General features: G+C 45.4%; 1 protein-coding gene across 4 annotated transcripts in view; it reads right to left on the bottom strand.

Moving 5' to 3' along the window:
* Positions 1-25,436, bottom strand: part of LOC106048544 (phospholipid-transporting ATPase ID-like) — an 81,888-nt gene that overhangs the window by 39,002 nt on the left and 17,450 nt on the right. For 3 of the 4 annotated variants that reach the window (XM_066987982.1, XM_066987981.1, XM_066987980.1), the window contains exons 2-6: positions 24,017-24,095; positions 13,460-13,518; positions 3,463-3,576; positions 1,226-1,324; positions 196-257 (exon numbers count right to left, since the gene is read on the bottom strand). In XM_066987982.1, the coding sequence (XP_066844083.1) occupies positions 196-257; positions 1,226-1,324; positions 3,463-3,576; positions 13,460-13,518; positions 24,017-24,059 (377 nt within the window). In that variant the 5' untranslated portion in view covers positions 24,060-24,095. Of the gene's footprint in view, positions 1-195; positions 258-1,225; positions 1,325-3,462; positions 3,577-13,459; positions 13,519-24,016; positions 24,096-24,243; positions 24,266-25,436 lie in introns of those variants that run through there. The other variant, XM_066987983.1, reaches the window with a different exon arrangement.

Here is a 25,436-nt window from a genome sequence, read left to right as displayed (position 1 = left end):
TCTGCACTGATTGTATATTGGGTTCTTTAAGCAGCCACATAATCCAGAACCACACTGCGATTTAACATGTTGAAAGACAATTCCATTTTAAATTGTTTAGTGATCTTTGGGAATCACAAAGGGGAAAAAACTAAATGCTCTTCCCAGTGGTTCAGTATGTTCAGTCAAAATTACAGCAAAAGAAAAAGGACTTACATGCCATTGATCAGGACCTGGACTGGGCGGTTGTTGACGTGTTTGTCGCTTTTGTGTCGATTCTGAAAATTTGATCATCACGTTAAAGGGCATTTCCAGGAAACCAAGCATACAATAGCTGTAGGCAGTTCATTAACATTTTAGGTTTTCACCCAGCTGGCTGAATGGGTATGGCAGATTAGACTCACAACTGAGTCATAGTTGAGCTCATGTTCAGCTAGTAAGACAGGACTGCAGAGAGCAGCAGGCAACACAGGGCTTGCTCTCAGAGGGAAAAGAGAGGGCAGGGCCTTATGTGCTCTTAGCACAGTCCTGATTCAAGTGCCATTGGTCCTGCCCATTGCAGTTTCATAAACTAGGCACCCAGAGAAACCCAACCTTCTGCTCTGGTATGGGAACTGGCCAGAGATGTTCTAGATGAACAGAGATGCTGCCTGGGGAAGCACCTCACCATCTCTGGCCTGTCCACATGCAAAGCTGCACTGTGTCTCCACTGAGCTCCAGACTTATTTTACTGAAGGAAGAAAATCAGATGTTAAACTCAGCTCTGGCCTAGTCTCACTCCGTGAAGTTGATGGAGCTTTGGCTATTAGCTCTGATGGGAGCAGATTTGGGGCAAAGTTGGGCAAGCATGAAAAATAACACACAGGTTGTATGCTTACTTTCCTAGGAGACCCTCCTACGTTGGGGCTATATGTCAGAGGATGAGTTGTCTGAAGCGAAAGCCTAAAATCAGACCTCTGTGCATGCATCCAGGCATATCCATTGGTTACCACATTTTCCAACGTGCTGAACAGTTCCAGATAAAGTCGATGGAGCTGCTGAGCTGTTCAGCAATTAGGAAATCCTGTCTCCCTTTTAGATAATGAGCTATAAATTTGGGGATCTAATCTCAGACCTCATCTTGGCCGGAGATCAGTTCTCCAACTGCCCTCCGCTGACTGTATTTATTTGAAACGGTTAGCTTTAGTCACTGTGCTGAAGAATGATGAGCAAGCTCCAAAGTACACAACAGCAATACAGATCTTACAAAATCGTCGATGGCATCCTTGACTCCTGATACGGCCAGCACCAGCACGAGGGGCACCACTGTTGTAAACCAGGCCAGTGAGGAAATTTGAGGAATCAGCTGTAGGAAGAAGAGATCTCAGATGAGATTTTTTTTTTGTCTTTTCATCAGCTGGAAACAAAACACTGTTTTCTGTGGAAGCTGCAGACAACATTTTTCTACAATATCTGAATACAGAATAAAGACAGAAATGCAGCTCTGTCACTTACATGTGACCACACAAATATGGGAGAGCCAGGGAAGCCAAGCTTTGCTCACAAACCAAGCTGTAATTTAGGATATAAACTGGTGTTATCAGGAAATGCAATGGGTTGCTCTTTATTTGTAACTTTGGGATCGCAAAGTCCCCAGTGGATTTTTCTGGAGGCACTGACATAGGCAAGCCTGATGTGAGGGACCCAGAGTTATCTGATCAAGGCCTGCTGTGCAGAGCCTTCGAAGTTTCAAATGCTTCAAAAGAATCATAGGATCATTTAGGTTGGAAAAGACCTCTAAGATCACCAAGTCCAACCATTAACCTAGCAATGCAAAGTCTACCACTGAACCACATCCCTCGCACTGCATCCATCAGAGTGGATCTGGGCAGTGTTAACTCCACAGGCATGGTTAAATTGACATTTATGCCACCAAACTGGTGCTTATGGAGAGGTGCTCTTTGGGATTGCTCCTTCCACTGCACTGTCACAACCCAGATCCTACATGCATCACCAAATCCAGCCAGAAGGAATGTTGTTTAGGGACCAGCAGAGCCCCGCACATCTGTGGAGGCTGCAGAGCCACGTTAACTGTTTCCTTCTCACCTAACTGGGAAGATGCACTGGGCTGTGCCCATGGCACGGGGAGGCAGAGTCCCCACAGCCTGCCCATCACAGCCTCTCCTTCTAGTGCTACAGGGATGGAGTGAGCCAGCAGAAGAGGCAAAAAAAAAAAATAAAAAATGGGGGCATAGGGAAATATAAAAGACTAATCATTGCCTTCTTTAGCCTAATTGGATGAAAGCAGCAGAAAAAGCACTATGCTTTTATAAACAGTCACTCCTAGGTGGCTCAGCAAAAGACACAGCTGAATAATTTAAGGCAAATAGCTTGAAATACTGTAAATATGATAGACAAACAGCTAGAGTGCAGTACAACAACACAGGAACAGTGCTGTCAGCTTAGCTGAAAAGGCACTTTTACTATAAGCTAGTTTCTTGGAAAATATATGTGGACTGAAATTTCCCAAATTCATTCCCTGTAAATAAGCACAGAAGATTATATATAATTTGGTACAGGCTGAGCAAAATTATGCCTAGGAAGTCTTGAGTTGAGAGACAGTAAAAGATCATTTGAAAAAGGCAATTTTGAAAACTCGTGTGCACTGAAATGATTAGATTTAAAATATAATTACTGGCACAATCAAAATTGTACCAGTTGTTTTTGTATTTATTAATTTATTTATTTTGGATAATACGTATTCCAGTATGACTCAGTAATGACAGACTACACAGCATTTTTTCCATATTCTAGCAAAGGGCAAAGGGGCAGAACTCCTGATAACCAATTTCTCTGGCGTGTCCAGCTTTCAGATATGGTAACAGCTTCATCATCGGCTATGAGCAAAGTGCAGCTTGATGCCACTAGGAGCCACAGGGTTCGGTGGTGTTGCCACTGCCTGGCATGATCCATGTTAGGCTCCTTCCTCACCCTGCTGGGCAGGGAGCAGCAATATTCAGCTTTATGCAAACGAGCTACAACCCTCAGCCTTCCTGATGTTAACTCCTTCTTTCCCAGGGAAACTGTACTGTTTACAAATTTGTCCTTTTTCATGCTGTTTCCTTTGAGGCAGTCAACGCAGTATAAAAATTTGCCTTTAAACCTTTTATACTACCAAAGGAATAAGCAATGTAAATCCAAGGACAGGCAGGAGCACTCAGATTTAGACACAAAGGAGTAAGAGGGCAGGGCATGAAAAATTTATACAATTTGCTGAAAAGTTCAATTAATATTTTTCTTCATTTATTTCAAACCCTCACCCAAAGGTAAGAGAGGAAATTGCTTTTTTTCTCCTCTACTTTCTATCTACTTTAAGGTTTTACTAAGACGATAATTCGTAACAGGGAAATAGCTTGCACTTTATTACAACTATCAACACATAGCCAGGCTTTGATAACAGACAACGCAATCTGTTAGAAAGAGCACAGCACAGTGAGTTCATACCTGCAAAATCAGCAAGAAAAGAAAGTAAGCGTTGGCTATTCGCTGGAACTGTTCAAACAGGTTGAGAGGCAGGAAAGTGAAGAAGTTGTATTTCGATGTTTTAATTGAATTGTTCTGTAGGGAAAAAAAAAAGGCAAATAAATAGGATTGGTAAAACAGGAAACGAAATTACAGCACAACCCATTTCAACTGTGTTTTTACTTGCTTATATTTAGCAATAGCATTGTTTTCAGCAGCAGCTCAAAAATCATTTCCTTTTCCCCATACAGTCATGTCGAGTCTGGGTAAACAGAGAATTCCTCACGGAATTGATGAAAACATGATGCTCAGCTTATGCCAGTGCAGTCGCAGGTGGATGCAGGTAGGTGTAGTCACTCAGAGACACATTGTCCTTTTATTATTCTTTCCACTTACAAGATGCACAAACAGAATTGAAAAAAAAAAAAAAAAACTGGAGCACAAGCCAGACATTTTGTTGGTAGAATCTACAAAATAGTTAGTAAACACATGCAACGCCACTTATCTATAACTTGACCTGAGACTTCACAGCAGCAGTTGCTGGAGCTATAGGTCTGCCCAGGGGGAGAGCCTGGCATTATGGCCTGTAGCTGATTCAGCAGCCTGGAGAGGTGACTGGTTTCTATTCCATAGGGATCACTTGAATGTGGCTTTGTGCAAACAGCCACTAATGCAGGAAATCACCATTTCACTAAGCAAGCTGCAGCTTTGTTCCCTATTTCCAGTTTCTTTTTCTAATTACAGACAGCCCCTCCAGCCACAAGCAATGGCTGGTCCCCCATCTGTCTTCTTCAAAACAGAGAAAGACACCAGCCCAGTATTACAGCATGGGGTATTTTCTTCCCTGAAGATCAGAGCTCTCCTCTCTGGTCTCTTTCTTGCCACCATGGCTCAATCCATCGTATTGAGCTCACCAGCTAGGGCTGTCCCAAATTCCTAGAGCTTTTAGCTCAGGTCTGCCTGTGCTTTATAGTGCTCTTTGGAGCTGCCCAACACACCAGCTTCCAGAGCAATACCTTTCCATGCCTCTCAGCTATTTACACAACCCTATCCTGATGGAGTGCACAGTATGCGGTGCTCAGGGCTGTGGTAGCAATGTGAGATCCTGGGCTGAGTGCCCAGCATCAACCCAGAGGTTTACTCTTTTCAAGCCTAACACTCTGTTGGAGTATCAACAGGCCAAATACAAGCTCCCGAGGGCACAACAAAGTACAAAGGGACACACTGAGCATAGGAGGAGGCACAGCACGAGCCCAGGGTCTCAACACCAAGGACAGAAAGAGCTATGCACATCTGGGCAGGTGAATGTGACCCACAGGTTTGTTCTTTGGCTTGACAAGAATTTTGACAACTATTTTTCCCAGCACTGTAGGGAAATGGCAGACACTTTCCTCCCCTTGGTATTGAGGTGTGCTGTGCTTTCCTTTTATATGAAATTTATTACTCATTCATCCAAGGTTAGTCCTGGAAGCATGTATGCCATCTGTTGCCAGCATATCTAAAATTTCTCTCAGAGAAGCTCTCTAGAAAAAAGCCTATTAACCCCCTCCAAGGAAACCTAGTGTGACAGCACACAAGGAGGTTTATATTGCACAGTGCATGTTCATCCAGGAGTAGATTTGCTGGTTCAGTTGAAGAGCAAATGGCAACCATACTGGCAGCTATAATGGTGACATTAATACGTACATTAATCTAGGACCTCTACTTCTAAACTGACTCACATCAGCATGTTTCCACTGCTAAACCAGCTATTTATCATCAGCAGCATCAAGTGTGTAAGGGGGAAGCAATTCGATTTTACGCAGTTATTAGATTTCTGGCTACATCAAGACACAAAGTACAGCAACACTCTTTGGTGCCAACTTCATGTTTTAATCCTTTTGTACAAGCCAATGAATAATTCTCTAAAAGACCAGAGGTGGAAACGCCCTTCATGGAAGAGCTAGCCAAATCCTCCAGTTGGTGGCAAGAAGAGATGATTATCAGTGATCATCATATGAAAAAATATTGCCTGTCTCCTGGCACCGTGTAGCCATCGCTGGGTGTGGCTAACTTTGCCTGTGATCTAAATATCATGACACCTTGTTAAATTCATTTAATTTCAGAATTCCTCAGCATAGGATATGTACTGAGCATGCAGGCTCTATGGACGCTGCTAAAACAGAAGCAACAGAATGGCAGCATCCTCTGCAAACACAAAATTCAGAGAATTAAATGACTCTGTTGACAAGTCTGCGTCCAACAGAGTCTGGCAGATTATATTTACCAAAATCTGGATCTAAAGATGTCCAACAACCCTATAAAAATATAAAAATCACTGCTACTTACTTAAAAAAGAGAAGACAGTAGCTACAGGAAAAAGTACGGACAGAGGACTTGACCTTCATGCGTCACCAGATTTCAGAGGGTCGTATACATGGGAAAAACTAATCTGTAAACACAAAGTTTAAAGGACTTTGCCTGCAAAAATCGCGGAGGTGGGTAGGAAAAGAATGGGAGTGGTTTATTTCAATTCCTGCCTTCTATTTCTGTCCATTAATTACGTCAAGAAAACCACCAAATGAACCAGAGACATTCAGTTTGTTTCCTATTGCCATTAGGCATGTTAAAATCCCCGAACATAACAGCTTCCACATGCTTAACTACACGGATCTGAACATCCAGTGTTTTCTTCACAGCAGTTGAAGATAGGGATAATGTTTGTTGTGTGCTGTTTTGGGGACTTTGGGACACTGCAGACCTCAGGATGAGGACAGGTAATATCGCAGTGGAGTTGCTCACTACTTCAAAATCTATAAATAAAACCCAAGGCTGGAAGAATTCTCCATAATCATTATAAAGATTTCTAATTTAACAACTAACTTGTTCATGGCCTTCAGGGGCTAAGGGAATGTAACTATTAAATGGTAGAAACAAACTAGGAGAAACGTCAGCCTTTCCAGCTGAAGGCTCTGCATTCCCATCCAAGGATAGAGCTGAAGTTCCGTGTGAGAGATCGTTCACGTTTTCATACAGTACTCCAGGGCTGTGTGCTTTGACAGCTTGGGGTCTCTGTTACAGGGAAGCCTTGGCTGGGCTCGACTCCACATCTTATCCTGTTCCATGATGCATAATACCACTCACTCACAGCTGTTCCTGACTCTGGGATGGGAGCTACAGGCACCAGGGGCACCACACTGAGTTAAACAGTCCATACACTGCCATCATTTTAAGAGAAATGCCACTAGCACATCATCCTCTGTACCCCCCCCATGCTTTGCCCTCAGTGAGGGAGACTCCCATGTGGGACAAGCGATGGAGAGGGAAAACCTTTGAAGCGACAATTAAGTGTGAAGAGGTCTTTCAGGAACTCCTCGTTCCACAGCAGAATCACAAAATCTGAACATCCAAGACAAGCAGCTCCATGGGCCCAGCACAAAGTCCCCCATTCTGCCCTAGACTTCGTGGTTTACCTCCGACAGCCATGGACCTGTATCCCCAAGGACCAGCACGCCCCTGGTTACCCAGCCCCAGGCTCTCAGGATGTGAAGCTTGACATGACAGCAGCATTGACCTGTGGGTGAGGGATTAGTCTCATCTGCTCCTTTCAGGGGCTACATTTGCACCTCCTGGAGGTGCGACTCCACAGCAACGTTTTCCCTAAGAATAGCGCTCACAGCATCACGGTTACATGAGTCCAGATCTGGCGGATGAGCTGTTACTTCGGGGGTGTTTTCAGAAGCCTGCCTCTGACGTCAGGCCATGGGCAAATGCTTGGCAGATGGCTCCTACCTGTGTTCGCAGAGCAAACACAAAGTCGTCTCCTTGAAATAAGAGACACTGAGGATTTGTGGTCGTATTGCAGCCGCTAAAGGGGGATGCCCAGAAAACACAGGGTATGACAGGGCATTGTCCATCTGAATTTGTACCCCTAACTCAGTCCTACATGAGTTTCTAGCAGCTGGACAACACGGCCCAAGGCAAATCTTACAGAAAACTTGGCTGTCCATCAGGAATGTGTGCCACAACACCTGGTAATTCGCTGGCACCCGTGTAGCACAGGGTACAGACTGGCAAAGCAGCTGAGAAACACGAACAGCCTTCCCAGGTGCTCTGATAAAGCCTTGCAAGGAGGTGGCAGGGGGGCAATTCAGCGGCATTTTGTCCACCTGCAGTAATACCTGCAGAAACCTGCAGTTTGGAAGCTTCCAAACCTGCAGCTTGGAAGCATGCAACTGTCATATGCAGAGACATGCCCATAGTACTGCGAATGTGCTCAAGGACTTGTTTAATAAACCCGTGGAAGAGGGCACGTGGTGCCACTGAGGCTTTGTTTTCACAGGCAGTACAGGATAGCCATATGAGATCTGTTTTAAGCCTAGAAAGTTCACTGCCTCATTCCCAAAAGTGGGCAGCAGCCACAGCTCAACATGACTGAGAAAGGTCCACTGGAAGGTGATGGGGTTTACGTGGTGCCTGAAAAGATCTCATCTTGACTCTCAGAAGAAAAACATTGGCCTAACATCAGAAATGGAAAGATCCATATCCAACCCACACCCCTTCTACTCCTCCTTTTTTTTTTTTTTTTAATTATTATTCTTTTTAACAGCTTTGGAAATTTCTTACATATGCAACCCCTTGACCCCCTTTGCCCCTTGCAGCTAATAATAGAGTTCCAGTATGCAATCACGCATTCAGTATTCCAGGAAAATCTCTAGGAAAATGCACTCACTGGGCTGTGTTTTCCTTCCTTCTGCCTGCAGCCACCCCATTGCAGAGCTGTTAGTCAGTCGCATCGCTGCGGTGAGTATGCATGGGGGCAGGTGGAGGTGGCACAGCTTGCCAGACCTATTGATCCCTGCCTCCTGGATGGACCTTGGACTTATGGTGTGGTCTTGTTGTCAACCCTGTCTCTGTATCGTCTCCCACTGCTCATGACTGGACTTCCTAAAACGGACCTGGATCATTACTTCACCTTGATTGGGACTGCATTATGGACCTCACTAGCAGGTGCTGCAGGTCTGTGCCCTGGTCAGGGAGGACACTGCCTGCACTGGGGTCACCCCAGCTCCCAGCTCGTCCCCTTTTATGGGGCTGCTCTAGGACAGTGCCTCAGAGGCTCTTTGGATGGATCCAGCCAATGCCTTCCTAAATGCAAAAAGAGCTGGTTACTGCTGCTCCTTCAGGAGCTGCTGAGACCGTTTTGCACATGATCAGAAAACACTCCCTTCGACCTCAGGCATGACGAAGGTGGGAAACATTTGCAGGTTCGGGATGGGATCAGAGGCAGACGTTGCTGCATTCCTGACCACGTACCAGGTCCCTGCAGATAACCTTCTGGGCATCCTTCTCAGACTGAAGCATGCAAGTGCAGGAGTTGGAGCAGTCTGAGCCCACTGCCCCAGCTCCTTCCTCTCCCATGAAATTTCAAAGAAATAACCCAGCTGCCACTCCAGCCCTGGGTAATGTGTATTGGCCATAGGAAGTTATATACATCCCCCCTATTTCACTGGAGAATTCATTAGGTGACCAGGGAAAACAAAAAGAGTGCAAGGCTCCCCCTCGCTGCTGGCCCTGCAGAAAGGATGCTGGTTTGACCCTAGATCGTGAACCAAGATGAAACTTGTCATTGACTCATGGGCCTCGCATTTCCTCTCCTATTGTCTGCAAGCCAATTTCAAAGTTGTTTTCGCAGCCCTTCATGACGTCCCAGTGCAGCTGTGCTGAATTCCAATGTGAAAGCGAAGAAATAAAAGGGAGTTGGAATCAAAGCAAACATTAAAATCCTTCAGAAGAGATTTTGCTCTCCAGAGTTTCCATGGACAGAGAGGTGCAGGGCTGGCCCACTGTGGTGGGTCTACGCTGATGCGTTCCCCACAGTGGTGATGCTGGGGACAGTGCAGCCAGGCTGAATCACCTCAGACAGGAATCGTGATAAATCCACTTAAACCTCACTGGAACACACCTGGCACCCTGCTTTTCACTTCATTTTGGTCATTACACAGGCAAATCTCCTACAGAAGCCAGGAAGGATCTGTCTGTCTAAGGTGTGAATAAACACAGGATTAAGACTTGACTTCTCGATTTTGCAGACCCATATTGAGTCCATTTCTGTGCCGCACTAAGTGCCTTTGCATGTCACTTGTTCACGCTTCGTTTCTGACTCATTCCAAACTAATTTTGTGAACTGGTGGGCAGTACGTACCTTCACACTCAGCCCTTCCAGTTAACTGCACCGCACTTTGTTCTAAAGTTTGGTTTATTTTTTTAAGCGACTGTGTTCTTGCTGTGCAGGATAAGGCCAAGGATGGGGCTGCGTCAGTCTGAGAGCTCGAGTTTCAGCTTCAGGTCTTCACACTAAGTGCAAATAAATCCTGAACTACCCAAGTACTACCAGAGCCACTGCTAGAAGCTGCTGCCCTTAATCACAGCAAAACTCATCAGAAGGCACATAAGAGGCATCACCAGATAAGAGACACTTCCCTCACCCCTCTCTCAGTCTCCATTCACACAGATCAATGAGACTCCACCAGTCTTCCATCCCACTGTAGAACATGCTTCATAGCACTCTGCAGGGACAGGCCTTCATGTCCTCCTCTGAAACTGTCCCTCTGCCTCTGTGTTAATGGGATCTCTACCACATGTAGCTCCTATCCTCTTCTTTAACCATCAGCTTCCCGCACTGCCCAACCCCTCATGTTGTTTTCTGATGAGCTGAGGGAGCGAAGCTTGCCCTCTGGATCCTCCTGCAGGTCCATGTGTGATCTGGACATGCCCTTGCATGAATTGGCAAGCGCTGCTTTCTGCAGTGCAGCATCGCATTCCTGCAGAGCTGGTTTGAGAGTATTCAGGAGTCTTGCTTCACATCAGGAGGCCCAGCCTCCAGAGCTGATGTCACCCTCCATACACAGTAGATTATTTTTTTTCTATTTTTTTTTCTACCCATTTCTTCCTTCACAGATATCCCATAGACTTTGCACCGTGCAGGTAAGATAACCACAACCGACTTGGGGCCAGCACACCACCTCCAGCTGCACATGACCACTTCCCTGTTCTCACCGAGGAGACAAAGCAGCTCTGTAGCTTTGATCCATGCCTACACAAAAGAAACTCTCTTTTTAGTGAAAGGCCCAAACCTGTGTGCCAGCTGTGACATACAGCCTGGCTGCAGCAGCACGGCAATACACTACACCTCTGTTTGCATTTCCCTTTCTTCTCCTCACTGACCTTTCTCAGCAGCTGCCTCACCCTGAAGAAACATTTACTGCCTCACCTAGCTTTGTTACAAGAACCTGTTCTATAGCTTTTATGGCTTACATGGCTTTATGTTACCAAGTAAAATAAACCCCATCCCTGTGGCTTTCGCCGTATAAAACACTTTCTAAACCTTGTTGTATTTCTCTTTCCTTCTAGTTTCTGCCCAATATCCCTTATATTCAAGTGCAATAACTCAGCACAGCCTTCCTTCTGTCTTGAGAGAAGACAAGGCTCCTGGGCACAAGGACAAGGGTCCTCACTGTGGGACTGAGAGCGGGCAGGCTGCTCTTCCCCTCCTGGCCTCTCTGATCATCCTGCCCATGTGTGCGGATTCTCCTGGCCTAAAGAGCTGAGCACCACCACGAAACAAGGAGAGCGCAAACACTTCTGTGGTTCATGTGTACACAGGTCAGACTAAACACATACAAGTGCGAACACATCTTGAGGAGGGAGGACCTGAGCTGCAGGAGGTGGAAATTACTCCATCCACGAAATGCCAGAACGCTGAGAGCCAATTGAGACTAACATCTGCTGGACCTGAGCACCCCAGTGCAGGGTCTGGAGTCCAGATGATCTTGGTTCTTCCTGCTGGACCACAACCTAGTGCTCAGCAGTGCGACCCCACTGCAGTCTGAATCTGGAAGGAGCCCGGATTTGACCCTTCCGATGGACTACAGCACTGGTAGAGCACCATGCATATGCCAAAGCAAGGGGAGCTTCTCTCTCTTTTTGGCATTTCCAGATGTAACCAGCAATTTTCAGCATGGGACCTAAAGGAACTTCTGAGCACGGTTAGTAACTGTCATGCACCGTGGCAATGTGACTTTAATAAATGGAACTTTTGTCAAGACTTATTGGAAATAAGCAGCCCAGGACATGATGTTCAGCCTTGTGCAGTATCGGCAGCGCTTGCATCATCACAAAGCTTCATCACCTCACCACCCACCCACCTACCTACTCAGGATTTGGCTCTTTCTGGACAGTTTTCTAAAATTTCTAAGCTTCAGTCTACACTGGACTCCAGAAATCATGAGCCATAGCTGACTAAAATGAGGGGTAGGATTACTGAAATTTACAGCCAAGGTTTAACAGATTATATTGAGCTGGCTTTTTGGCTGCCTGTGCTTTCACACCTAATTAATAGACTCTTATGGAAACTCTCCAGAGCTTTCACAGTCCTCACCTTGATTTTGGTTATTTGCAAATCCTTGGGCATGTAAGCAATCAGCTGGGAAGCAGTGACATGCAGTTAGCATTATGAATGGCCTTTCACAAAAATTGACTCAGCACCAGAAGAGTTGCTTGCTCTCTCTGCCCTGACACCATTGTTCATCTCCCTCTCACCTCCCTGCCCCACTGCTGCCCATAATCCACGTTGCAATCATCCCATGAAAGATCCGAAATCCACACATTGAGGCAATGCCCACCACCCCAGCACTGTAACAGCAGGTTCTGTGCAAATCAAATGCACTTTCCCAGTCCTAAATCACCAGGCTTCATAAAGCATTTCTGCTTTACATAAACTAACTACAACACATTTCATATTCAGGACACATGCAGCAGCTCTGTGCCCTGGAAGTCTCTAACCTGTGTAGTTCATGGATGAGAGGTGATGAAGACCATCCAGTTCTTGTTGCAACAGATCAGCTACATTAGAGATCTTAAGTCAAACCTGTGGCAAGTCAAAATTTCTATCTCACAAGGAATCACACTATTCTGAAATGCTGAGTTTTTCCAGTTACGAAATTACCAAGCAAATATCCAGAATGTTCCTAAAACAAAACACGATTCAAAGGAGCGCCTGAGTAAAACTGAAGGATGAATTTCACCTCTGGAATTCAGATACGCAGAGGACAAAAATTCACAAAACTCATTTCAGTATCAGTTGGCAGCTGCAAATGTGTTGATTGCCCAAAGAACGAGGTGACCCTGCAGCCAGGCAGTACAGATCTACTGGCTGGGCCAGCCCTCCTCTGCACAAAGGGACAGCAAATGGCCCCCATCTCTGGAAATCAAGCTGAGAAAACCAGAGCCTGTCAGACCTGGGTGACAGCCAGCCCACGCCATGGTGCTCCTTGGAGGCACAGATTTCATGGCACAATGTTAGCCCAACAAGACTGCTAAGGAGCTGGAAATAAAAGCTGGCAGGAAGCCACGAAGGCCAGACTCAAAACCTTCCTGACAGAGAGGATTTCGCTGTGAGAGCTGAGGAACTGACACATTTCCTTTCATGTTTTACTTTAAATGAAGCCACATTTCCAACAGAAATCTCCCCCCAGGTTCCGTTATTGATAGACCTTGGAGCCTGATCCTGCAAACACTTGGCTCACAAATAACTTTCTGGAAGTGTAAAAAGCCACTGCATTGTGCTCCTCCAGGATTAGACCTCCTTTGATTGCCCATTCTCAGGGCTGACTCCAAAGACAGATCTGCCTGTGGGTGACTCAGCAACGAACCATCTTTCTGACGTGCTCCCTGGCACATCTGTCCCCCCATCTAACCACAAGGCACAGCAAAAATCATTGCCCAAGTCTTTCTGGAAAGCCGAGGGAGTTAATCCTCTTCCCTAAGTGTAGGCTCAAACCCATTGCTTGCAGAGTCACAGCTAGAATTCGCTCATGTCATGCCCTTGAAACATCAAAATGAACACAAAGGGAGAGCGCCTTGTAGTGTGAAGACATGAAACAAATGCAGCAGCATCTGTCGCTGCATCTGCACGGAGCAACATATGCTGGTTACTTACAGCATATTCAAACTGCAGGTTAAAATCCCGTTTGTTTGCTTGAAGGTGTCTCTCTTCCTCTGCAAAGAAGAAGAAACACATCAGACATGTTTGAAGGTAGGCAGAATCAATACAGGCATGAAGGAAGCAACAGAAAAAGCAAGCAGAGCTGCTGAAAGGTAATGTCACTGGGAATCTGTTCTCTGTGCTGAATGTCCCATGTCAGGGAATCGAAGATGCTGGTGGCACTGATAAAGCAGTGGTTTAACAGGTTGTTCACCTTCTCTTGGGCAGAAATCACCGTTCAACTAGTGCTGATCAATATCCCTGCCCTGCTTCATCTCCTCCCCTTGAAGCCTCTGGAGCTGTTGCCATGAACCTACCATTAGCACCCTTCCCCCAGTACAAATGCACATCCTAGCATCATCCCACCACAGCTATCCTGAAATAAAAAAATACTGGAAGGGGTTTCAAGAGGTCACCAAATCTACCCTCTACCTCAAGAGATGGTCATGGCTGTCACTTTTAATAGGTGCACTGAAACGCTGAAGTGATGGCTGTTGTTTTGACTGCCTCTTCCAGGACTGCAGTGTCCTTCCCAGGGGGGAAAGTTTTTTCCCACTAACGTAAAACTCATTATTTCAATTTAAACAAATTGTATCTTGTCCTGGGATGATCAAAGGTGCTCTTTCTGCTTCCCGTCATTTCCTTGTGCTACTTGCCAAGGACACAGAGCCCAGATGACTTCATTACGTAGTGCAGGCTGCTAAGCCTTGCTGTAGTTTACTTTTGGGAAGAAAAGGCAACTCATTTCTTTAGTCACTTCTTAACATGTTGATCTCTCAGAAGTGGCTTCATTCTTGATGCTGTCCGATGGGCTTCCCAGCTCGTTCACCTCATTGTGGAAGCACAGCACCCAAAAAGAGCCTTAGTGTGCAGCTGGGGCTTACCAAAGCTGACAGGAGTACAAGGAACAATCCAGCTATCTTAGTGACAACAAATATTTAAATGGAAAATCTCCTAGAAGTAATTTAAAATAATATCCTTTTGCATCACCAGCACTTGGATGACAGTGTGCCAGAATAAAATCCATTTTGGCAGATCCTTTCTGGCAGAGCTGATGCATCATCAGGCAATACAAATCTTTCATTTGTCCTTATTGAACTGCATCCAATTTTTTTCAGACTATGTCTCCAGCTAGTCAATTCTAATCCTATCTTTTGGTGTGCTTGTAGCTCCTGCCAGGGTGGTGCCATATGCAGATTTACTAAGTGTGTGCTTTATTCTGCCAGACAAGATGGAAAATACAACACTGAATACGAGATCCAGGATACATCCATGATGACTCTCTCGAGTTTGATTACCAGTCATTGATAACTACTCTCAGTGTATTTTGTTCTGAAAAAAAAAACACGTTTGGCACTCACCCTACAGTGATTTTATCTTGAGCATTTCTCTCCAGTTTACTTGTAAAAGCACTAAAGTGACAGCCAGGACACATAACAGCTATCTAAAGCTTTTTCACTAGCCCTCGGGCTACCACTAACACAGAATTAATTTGGGCTTGATGTAGTTTTTCTGGACTGCTGGCTGTTAATTATCTCTTCCCCCACACACTTCTTGTTACTTTGAAGTGGTTTGTTTGACTCTTTCAACCTTTACCCAACAAGTGAAGCCTATATATCTATAAATCACTCAGCTTTTCTTCTTCCCTTGTTTCAAGGTAGGTGCTATGCTTGCTCTTTTCCCAGTCTTATGAACTTTGCCCGTCTGTGCTCCAGAAACTCCCAAAGTCAGCATTGCTCCAGACCAGTTTCTACCTTACTCCACTGACCTTCTCTATTCCAGCCCCAAACCTCTCCCTTTCTCCTCTGTTGATGGCAACTAATGTGTGAGATGCCTGATAAAAGAATATATATATACATATATATCAGATTTCTTAGTGTGATTTGCTGAACTTTTTTACTGTATAGCAGACATAAACCTTCTTTAATCTTCCACCTGCTAGAAGGGTTACTGAAACACAGAGAAACCAATCTTTACAGAACAAATTGTATTGTCCTTTACATCCTCGCTAGCTCTTTCTCACTTTGAGCCTTTGCCACAGAGTTTGTGCTGGATAAAACAACCTGTTGTGCTCCTTCTAGAGGCATCCTGCTTCTGTCCGAGGTGACTGAAGAGCTTGTGATTCCACTTCATTCACCCTTCTGAGCTTCTCTGAAACATGATAGCTTACACTCCTGACCTTAATATCAAATATTTAAGGAAATGACAGTTCAGTTTAATTTTCCCCCATCCCAGATTTCCTTCCCATGAGATATGAGTTACTAGTTCTTCATTTTTACCAAAGACTCCATTCCTGAAGATCATTTAAATAAGTTGCTCTTGTCACTTTTTCCCAAGCATCACGCTATCATTTTAGCATCATTCCCATTTACGCTGTCTTCTGCTCTTACATGCCCAGCCAGCTCCTCACTGTTGAAAGGAATCAGTTCTGGAACAACCTTCTCTCTACCTCCAAAAAGTTTTCCACCTCTGCACCAAAATATCATGCCAGCTCACTCCCAGAGCAAGCCAAATATGTTGTGTTTGGCTTGCTCCTTCCTCTGCTCCTTCCCAGCTCTGAGTTTGCATAATTGTAATTCCTCATTTACCACATTGCCCTATCTTTCAGGAAGTTAGATTAACTTCTCACAAGGACTGCCCTTCTTGGTGTGCTACGTCTGTGTTCCTTACCCATGCATATCATTACTCAGATATCTGCGATTTGCTCATCTCTTTCTCCACACTGGATCTCAGAGCACATGAACATACATGGAAAACATCTCTTCCCCTGCCACCTCTGTTACCCTTCCAGAATAAGCTTTATTCTTTTCTATTAATATTCCAGCCTCATGAGTTCCAGCACGTGTCTATTATACCTATTAAATGATGTATTAAGACATCTAGTTCTTCCTGTTTATTCAGTCTTGCATTAACAAGTGCCTAAGCTATTCAGGGCATTGAACTGCTGCTATCCTTCCTCCTTTCCCTCCAGTAACCCTATAAATAACACTGTTTCCCTAATTTTTAAGCCCTTTTACAGATCACCAGTGTTTGTCTCTGCCTGTGGGCTGTTTTCATCAAGCCCTCTGATTACTAATTTAAGGCCTCTTTACTACTTTAGCAGGTAAATGTGCTTTGCATTTTCTTCAGGAGCATCTAGCTATGTAAAACATTTTCAAAACATTTCCCATTTGCCCTGACTGTGTGATTCAGATCAACACAGAGGCTTCATTTGAGATCCTGAAAATGCTTAATCTTCAACTGCTTTCCTCGGACCCATTCCTCTGCTTTTACAACAGGAAAAACAATGTGCAGAGAGATCAGAGTAACTTGTCCAGAGTCCCAGAGGAAAGCAGAAGTAGTACTCCAGTGGTCCATGCTGGCATGGCTTCACTTATTACGTCCCCTTTCAGGAATTTTCTTCAGAGTAACTGCTGTTATCAACATAGATGACAGATAAAGGTCCTTGTTAAAACCAGGTCTGCCCAGCTGCTGCCCCAGACAGATCTACAGAAACCCATGATGGACAGAGGCACAAAGACATCCAGAACTGCTCCTCTGTGCTGGAGCCCTGTGGGTATTTACTCCCATCCCAGAACAAAAGTGATGGCACGTGGCAGAGCCTTGGGGTCCCCCAGAAGGTTCTGAGGGGCTCTTCTGTTCCCAATGACCATCTCTTTTTCGTAGGCAGGGCAGTCCCCTCCGTACAGCCAGGGAAGAGGCACCTGATGGATTTGGGGCACTCCCAGAAAGAAGCCTGGCTTCTCACCAAGGTGATTGATGCCCTCCCCAAGAGGAATGGCTTCTATGCCAGACAGACAGCTGCCAACAGCTTAGGGATGGCACAGAAATGCACAGCAGTGGGACTGGGAAACATAGCAGCACATGAAACTTGCTCAGGGCACTGCTCTCCTGGTAGGACAGTGCCTCAGGGCAGGTTGTCTGGGACCAACCCATTTCCGAAGGCCTCAGATAGCCATAAGCCTAGTTCAAGTGACTGGAAAGCCTCTGGCTGGCTATAGCACATCCACCTTGAATACCAGGACCCCTCACTTTCTGGAGACCATGGCTCTCAGCAGCCACCAGCCCTCTCAGAGGCAGTGTCCCCAAAGGCTAAGATAGAAGGCCAGCTTCTAGCAGCAAGATGTTTATCTTCGTTTCTGGATAACAGCCAACACTTTTGCTAAAGCAAGAAGAAGTTGCAAAGGGTGCCTCGTCCAACAACACCAGAAGCAGAACTTTCTCCCCTGTATCTGCCCTGAAGGAGAACCACCACTGACCACAGGCACAGGACAGCGCTGCCTCTGTGGTTTTATTTTGTGCCAACAGAGGGGCCCTGCTGCTATCTCCTAAACCACCCATTTATCTTATTTTTCTGAAACTGTCTGGGCAGAAATGAAGTCTCTTGGATGATCATTGTAAATAAAAAGGTAGAGAAACTCTATAATTGCCCCAGCTATTCCTGGAAACTGCAGCTCAGAGTATTTTGGCTTTAGATGCAAGCATGCATGTCTTATCATGTGCTGTTAATTCAAGAAGCATTGAGGAAAAAGGGAGGGGAAAACTGAAAAGCTATCAGAAGAAAAGTTTTTCATTTCTTGAAACTTTTTTTTTTTAAATCTTATCTCTAACCAACTTGTATTAAACTTTCTGCTTCTGCAAAATGCAGTCACAAATCACTGGAAAGAAGGAATGGGATTTGTGCTCCAAGTTATCATTTCACTGCCACTGAAAACTATTTTAAATTATTCATCAGTGGAAACTCAGTATACATAAGTATGGCTTCGTGCCCAGTTCTTGGTCTAACCACTGAGCCCAAGTCACTGGGAAAGTGGCTGTTTTCTCAGGCAGACAGATTTAGGATCTAAACCACAGAATAACATCTGGATTTAATAACATTAAACCCATGCCAAAAATCATCTATAAATGTAACTGGCCAGCCCACCAGCCTCCTCCATTTCAGCCTGTTGCACGGAAAAGTCCTGCAAAAGGTTAGATTCAAGATCTGGTCAGAGAGCCTGGAAATTTTCTGCTGGTTTATGCTAGGGAGCATGTGCCAAAAGCAATGCTTTAAACAGGCCATTGGAAAAGGTTTGTAGAGATCAGGTCTTGTGGCTCCGAGGAGCAGGAGGTTAAGATCTGCCTGGTTTTGCCAAGTCATATACAAACTAGGGCCTGATATCTCATGCATGAAAAAAACACAGCCCAGCTAGGGGAGTGCCGGGGTAACTGAGCCTGACAACAGAGCTGAAACAACACAAACTCTGTAAAAAATAAATAAATAAAAAATCTCTGCTCCACCCTTTAAACAAGTGGCTTCAAAAGCATGAATACTGTGCTGGATCAGCTGCATAGACTGGCATCCTGGAGCTGGGCTCTTGCCCTCGGCTTGCCTTGCAGAGGGCTTTTAACAAAGCAGTTAACCTTACCAGTGCCAAGCTATAAAAGCTTTAGCACTGTTATGCTGTGCCCTAAGGCACACATCTGACCTTCCTGAGATGGTCCTTCAGGCAGCAGTAATTCAGGCCTCCCCACAACAGGGTATAAGCAGTCTCGGAATACCTCCACCAGCTGCAGCACATTTTTTATTTCAGGTCTCATGACGGCCTTTCTTCCACCATATCTCCTCTCCCCTACACTGTTGTGGGCTCTATTGTGCGGCACCTCTTTTTTCCTGGTGTGATCCAGCTTTCAGTGTCACCTCTCAGCGATGGTACAAGTGCCACCTGGCATGCAGCACCCAGGAGATGACCTGTCTCTTACAGGCAGAGCATCCCTAGCCCTTATTTCTGGTCTTTGCCGGACTGTTACTCCACGTGCACAATTAACTGAAACCTGCCATGTTGTGTTGACACCTCTGTCCTCCCCCTCAAAAAAAAAAAGAAAAGTACTGTGGCCATTAAAAAACAACTCCATGGGAGAGCGCAAATCATTACATTAGTATTAAGCAACTCAAATTGCTGCTTCTGGAGAGGTTACTAGGCAAGCTATTAGCCAAATACTCCTTTCACCTTGAAGCAATAATTGCTCCTTTTTGAGAAAGGACGCACACAGGAAGGTTCCTAATTTGCAGGCACAGGGCAGAGTCCCCACAGCTGGGTTAAAGACAGCAGCCTTATTTTGCACAGTATACATAATAAAATTTCAAATTCATAACACAGACGTGCCTCGCTGGGATCAGAGCTGCACCGAGTGAGCTCTACACGAGAACAAAGCCAGCAATCTTTACTCAGCAAGCCCAGTGCTTTAATAGTGATCAGAGAGGACGTGGGTGAAGGGAAGAGCGAGGTGATGGGTCTGAGCCTCACAGCCTACAATGTCTAACTCATTCAGCTGGCCTGGGACACAGGGAAAAACTGAACCCTCATTACCTGAAAGTCAGCCTGATGCTCTGAGCTACCTGGTGGCACAAAACCAAAGCCCATCCCTGGCTGGAAATGCAGCCAGAGTCAGCCACGGCACAGCCAGCATGCGTGTGGCTGGAGGAGAGGTGAGAACCAGGTGGGACGGAAGTGGGAAAGGTGAGGATTACAGCCCAGCCCTGCCCAGAGCAGGCACAAGCCCAGCTGCACAGCAAACAAAGGTATTTTTTATTATTGACTCAAAGGAGGGGCTCTCAAGGACTCCGTGTTGTAAAAATGCATGTTTTTGAAGTGCAGATGTCCCTTCCCCTGCGGAGCCCCTGTGGCTGGAGATGGTATATGCTGGCAATCCCATGCATTTTCGTCTCTGAAATGGGCTAGCTTGTACTGAATGTGAGGGATTTAATTTAAAAATCCTGCGGCAAGACCATTCAGATATACCACCATAAACGGATTTAGCCTATTCCCTCCTGCCTGCTCCTCCATTATTAAATGAAGATCTTCTTTATCGTATCTTTTTTGCCTCAGAAGAACTAGAATCCTCCTTCCTCCTGAGGAAATTAAATGCAAGAAACACATTTTTGTGTTCATGGACTCTGTTTTTGTGCCTGGTCTGAACTGAGTTCAGCCTGCTGCCAGCACTAAGCAAACACTATACAGTTTTGCCAGCACAGGTAAAATATTTCATATGCTCCTGGACCAGGTATTAATGCAAGATGAAATTTTTACTGGCTTTGCTAACATAGGGCCCACTTAACAGCTGTGCTGAGATATCTCTATTTTCATATGGCAGATGCAAGGTCTGAAAGTAAAAATTTTGATGGTGAACTGGAATTATTTCCGCCTCAAGTCCAGTAAATGTTTAACATGATGCTAAAGTTCAATATTAGATCCTGGCCTTTTTTAGAAACAGTATTTGATATTATCACCATAAGGAGAGAGAAAACAAGAAGAAAGGACTCCAAAAAGATGCCTCGGTTTGCCCAGCAAGTACCACACTTGTGGCCAAACAGGACTTGTGGGACACAGGCCTGGAAGAGGTGCTGGATAACCTTACACCAGAAAGTTCTCCTTCTTGGGTTTTTCTGGGATGGGACAGAGGCTGCCTCGCCTCTCCCTTCCTCCATCTCCCATGAGAATACCAGCTCTGTTTCATCCTTCCCTTCCTCCTCCCCGCAATGTCTCACCCACTTGCCTTGGCTCTGGGCAAGGGCTGGGGCTCACCAGCTCTCGGGAATACCTTGCAACAGGTTATTTCTCAAGAAGCATCTGCATCATTTCACATTTGTTTTCAGCCTACTTCAGAAGGATAAATAACCATTTTAAAATATTTCTGCAGTGGGAATTCTGTCTTCTTCATTTTGAAAAGCTTTAATTTTGTATATATATATATTTCTTAATTTGGTTTAGATTTTTTTTTTGTAATACTAGTTCAAAATAATTTGACCAATATCAGCATACCAAATAAAGCAGATGAATTAGTCATTTATTTTTATTTTGAAAAAGTAGTCTACCAGTGACTGGCTGGCACATATTATATCCTTTACTAGAAAACAGTATCTCCTAGACGTGCTGGTAACACCACAGCTTGATACAATTGCACATGCTGTTAATAACAGCGACACACAGTTGATAGGAAGTGATGTAAATTCATAAAAATAAATACAGATCTGAAACGAACTTTGGGAAGTTTTACAATTCACAGTTATTTTCCTAATGGGAAATTAAGTCAAAATAAATATATTTTCCATACTCAGCGCCTTCTGCGGTGAGGTGTTTCCTACTGGAGCTGAATGGGAGTCCCAAAGGCCAGCCAAGCTTCAGGTCCATGGAGCCAGTCTTGGGCTGCCTTCTCTGTAGGGAGCTTCTCGCCCCTGCTGAGCTCTGCCCAGAGCCTGGTGCTCAAAACCTGGTGAACCCGTGCTGAAGAGCAGGCTGTCCCCAGCAGCAAGAAGGAAAGCCCAGTGCAGCTTTCCAAAAGCCCTGTCTTGATTTATGCCCTTCCTCTTCCTCTCACTGTGCCCCTAGGCTGGGCTTATGGAGGCAAAGCTGCAGAAATGACTGCTCTTGCCTTCAAATTGAGAAGCACTGCTTGGTGTGCACCACGAAAGGAATTTAGACCGTGTAACTTGCCTAGTTAAACTGGACTTCTCCTGAAAACACTCTCCTAATTTTATTTGTACATGGAAACAGCCATGTCTTGCCAAGGAGAAGCAGCAGGATATCAGTGCTTCCCATGGGAGGAACCCTGAATTTCAGCAGGTGACGCCTGAGGTAATCCATTCCGTCCTGTGAAAGTCACCGGAGACCTGCGCTAGGGGTGTAAGGTTGGTTGTCACCTGGCGTTAGTTTGGGGATGGAAAATAGGCCTCTCCGTGAGCAAATCTGTCCTGAGAGCCTCACCTGCTTTCAGGCAGCATGGTCCTAAGGACTCCTCCAAATGCAAAGTCTCCAAATACTAAACGGTTGCATTAAAATAGCACTTCAACTCTGGCATTAACTACAATGACACGTTCTCAAAAAGTAATCATAGCCCCTTCATTTTTGAGGCTGCAAGGCAAAAGAATTAAAAAATACAAGGGAGGAAAGAGCTCTTTTAGTTCCCTGTTATGGAAGCTCCTCGTTTCCTGATCTCCCCAGTCTCCCTTATTCTCCTCTGAACTTCTTCCAGTCTGACTTCATTGGTTTTGAACTGGTGATCTAAAGCACATAAAATGTGAGTGTAAATGATCTTTCCCTATAAAGCATGTTCCTTTATATCTAGGAAGAAATAAGTCTCTTAGACGCTTGGTTGAAGATGGACCAAACACTGCTCTGCTAAAACCCAGACACAAGGCCAAGAAAATCACAGATTTTTCCTGATACAGCAACATAATGTTTTTGATAATCAGAATTACCCCCCCACAACTGCAGATGCCCTGGGTGGACAGAGGCTAACAGACAAGCCTGTGCTACCTCATCTCCAAAGCCAAGAAGGAGAAAGACCTCAAGTCTGGCAGAGACCAGGCAGAGAGCCCTCCCTGGGAGTAGTCACCACCTCCTCTTATACGACTATCAGAGCAGCAAGTGGCTGGCCCTATCTTAACCCCAGGGCTCACAGACAGCCCTGTGCCAGGAAGGGGGAACAGCAGCACAGCTGCAAAAATAAACCCTTGGGAAAATGCTATTGAGTCTCCTGAGCTCAGAGAGGCTGGGGAAAAAAATATTTTTCATGTCAAAATATGAGTATGACACTAATCTCTGCATTCATCTGATAGAAGGAGGAATGCCCTGGAAAGGCAAGATAAAAAGTTTCCCTCTTCACAGCATCTGCTGACATGGGTCCCTGACCAGAGATCACATCCTCATCCCAGGGATGGAGTGATAAATCACAAGGTTTGATTCAGTTACCCCTGCTGCAAAGCCCTGGTGCTGATGGAGATGCATGTTTAGGGGCTGCAGGGACCTGGCCCACTGCAGGGATGCATGAGTAGCCCTCCTTTGGGCCTTCTTCCTAGCACACATCTCTAGACAGTTTTCTGCTGGAAAGCTTGGTGAGGACTGTGCTGTGCAGGGCAGCTGCTCCCTGTCTCCACACCCCTTTGGTTCAGGGTCTGTCTTGGAGTCGCCAAGTGGAGCTCACAGGGAGGGAGTTGCACAGGCTCTGGTTTCTATTCCAGGGTTGGTGTTCCCCCTGTGGCTCCTGGGCTGCTCTCAGCCTGCATCTCTGTGCTTTGCCCTTCTTCCTACCCCTCATTAAAGGGAATACCTGGGCCATTGCAATTAACACATTTCATCACCAAAAGACTGCATCAGACCACCACATAACTTTCTTCTAGTTTATTTTATAAACTGCTTGGGATGCATTTTATAAACTGCTTGCTATGCATTTTTCCTCCGCACTCCCTGTTGGAGATCCACCTAGAAAGGACACCAAAAGCCAGACCATCAGAGCATACAAAATTTTCAGCTTGTTCTGTTTCAGATGTCCTCCTGTTCACTGGCACAAGGTCTGCAGCACTTCCCCAAGGCAGTATGAAATGCAGGAAAAGCAAACAAAGTGTGTCTTCCTCTGCCTGCTCTGTAGGTGTAGGACACGCTCCCAAGCATGCTCACAAGGGCTTGCGCTTGTTTTGAATTTACATTCCTTATGTTTCCACCAGTGCCAATGGTATTACCAGACCTCACTTACCTTTCAATTTCTTCTTTCCAAATTTTAATCCAAATAGAGACATCCCCAAGCTTTATTTTAGTCCAACTCCATGGAATTTCTGAAAGACAAAAGAGAAGGCGGTTCACAATGTGGATTTCTAGCCCTGCAGCACAACACAATGCAACTCATACATGTAACTCTGGTGTGTTTTAAATCATAAACCATCTCAGGTCTGCAAGTTGCACTGAATCAGTGTGCTACCTTACCTTGGGCATTTTGATCTGTTCATCTCCTGTCATGGCACAGAGAAAGGGCCAGGGATGGAGAGTCTAAAAGGAACATTCCTGCTACTTCGGTCCCATATGAAAAGGAGAAATACCCACACTGGGCTTGCACCTTCGGTACAGAGGAACTGGGTGGCTACCCAGCAAGACCAGCCTCCCTGAGGAGGAGGAAGCAGTGGGAAGCACTGGTTTCCTGTACATCTGCTGGTGCTCAACGTGTGCTGGCTCATGCTGCTGTCCGTGGCTGGTCACCCTCGTGTTTGGGGTGGACCGGGCTGTATGGCTCTGAACAAAACTTCTCCCCTGCTCGCTGCAAGCTTCCTGGCCCCCAAAACAGGCACCAGGAATGCTTTTAAGGCACATGCAGAGGAATTGAGCCTTCAAAAAGTTACATCAAAGTCTGTTGGTAATGAAACTGTTGGTGTTCCAAGTATCAGACTGTTTGAAGGAGTTTAATGGTTATGTTGGTGTTAACAACATAAAAGACCCATGAGCATGGGAAAAGCCAGCACTGCTCAGCATGCCTGAATCAACATGAACGCTGTATCATTGCTCAACAGCACAGTGGGGCCACAGTGAGACATCTGAGGGAATCATGATTTATCTGAAGCAAGTTTTCTAGGTGACAGAATGATTTTTTTCCACTTTGACACTGCTCATGTTTCATGAAGAAAAAATTAAAGTTCTGGATAAAGAACACCAAAAAAAAAAAGAGTTCCCAAGGACTTGCAAACACGTCACGCCAACAGAGACAAAACACGCTAACTACTCCTGTCTAATTTTAAAGCAGCACTTATTTAAAATCCTATCCTATCTGTGCCAGAGCAAGGAGACAAGTATAACAGATAACATGCCATATTTTGGAAACACACAGTTGTGAACGCAGCCCATGCCACTGCCTAAATGCACTCCTGATACATCACTGGACTGTGATAGAAAGGATGTTAAGGAAAACCCTACAGTCATTGCACCTGCCGCTCTGAGCAGATATTCCAACCTTTGATTTCTGTGTGGATAAAACCATTCAATGATTCTGTGGAGGGGGCTTTGGGCAACCTGATCTAGTGGGAGGTGTCCCTGCCCTGGTCAGGGAGGGGTTCAACTGGGTGATCTTGAAGTTCCCTTGCTACCCCACAAACCGGGGCTTCCTAGAGCACCGTGAGCTGCAGAGCTGA

This window comes from Anser cygnoides, chromosome Z (genome assembly GCF_040182565.1).
Source record: "Anser cygnoides isolate HZ-2024a breed goose chromosome Z, Taihu_goose_T2T_genome, whole genome shotgun sequence".
NCBI lineage: Eukaryota > Metazoa > Chordata > Aves > Anseriformes > Anatidae > Anser > Anser cygnoides.
The sequence above is the reverse complement of the archived record's forward strand: the minus strand, read 5'-3'. Positions and strand labels throughout refer to the sequence as shown.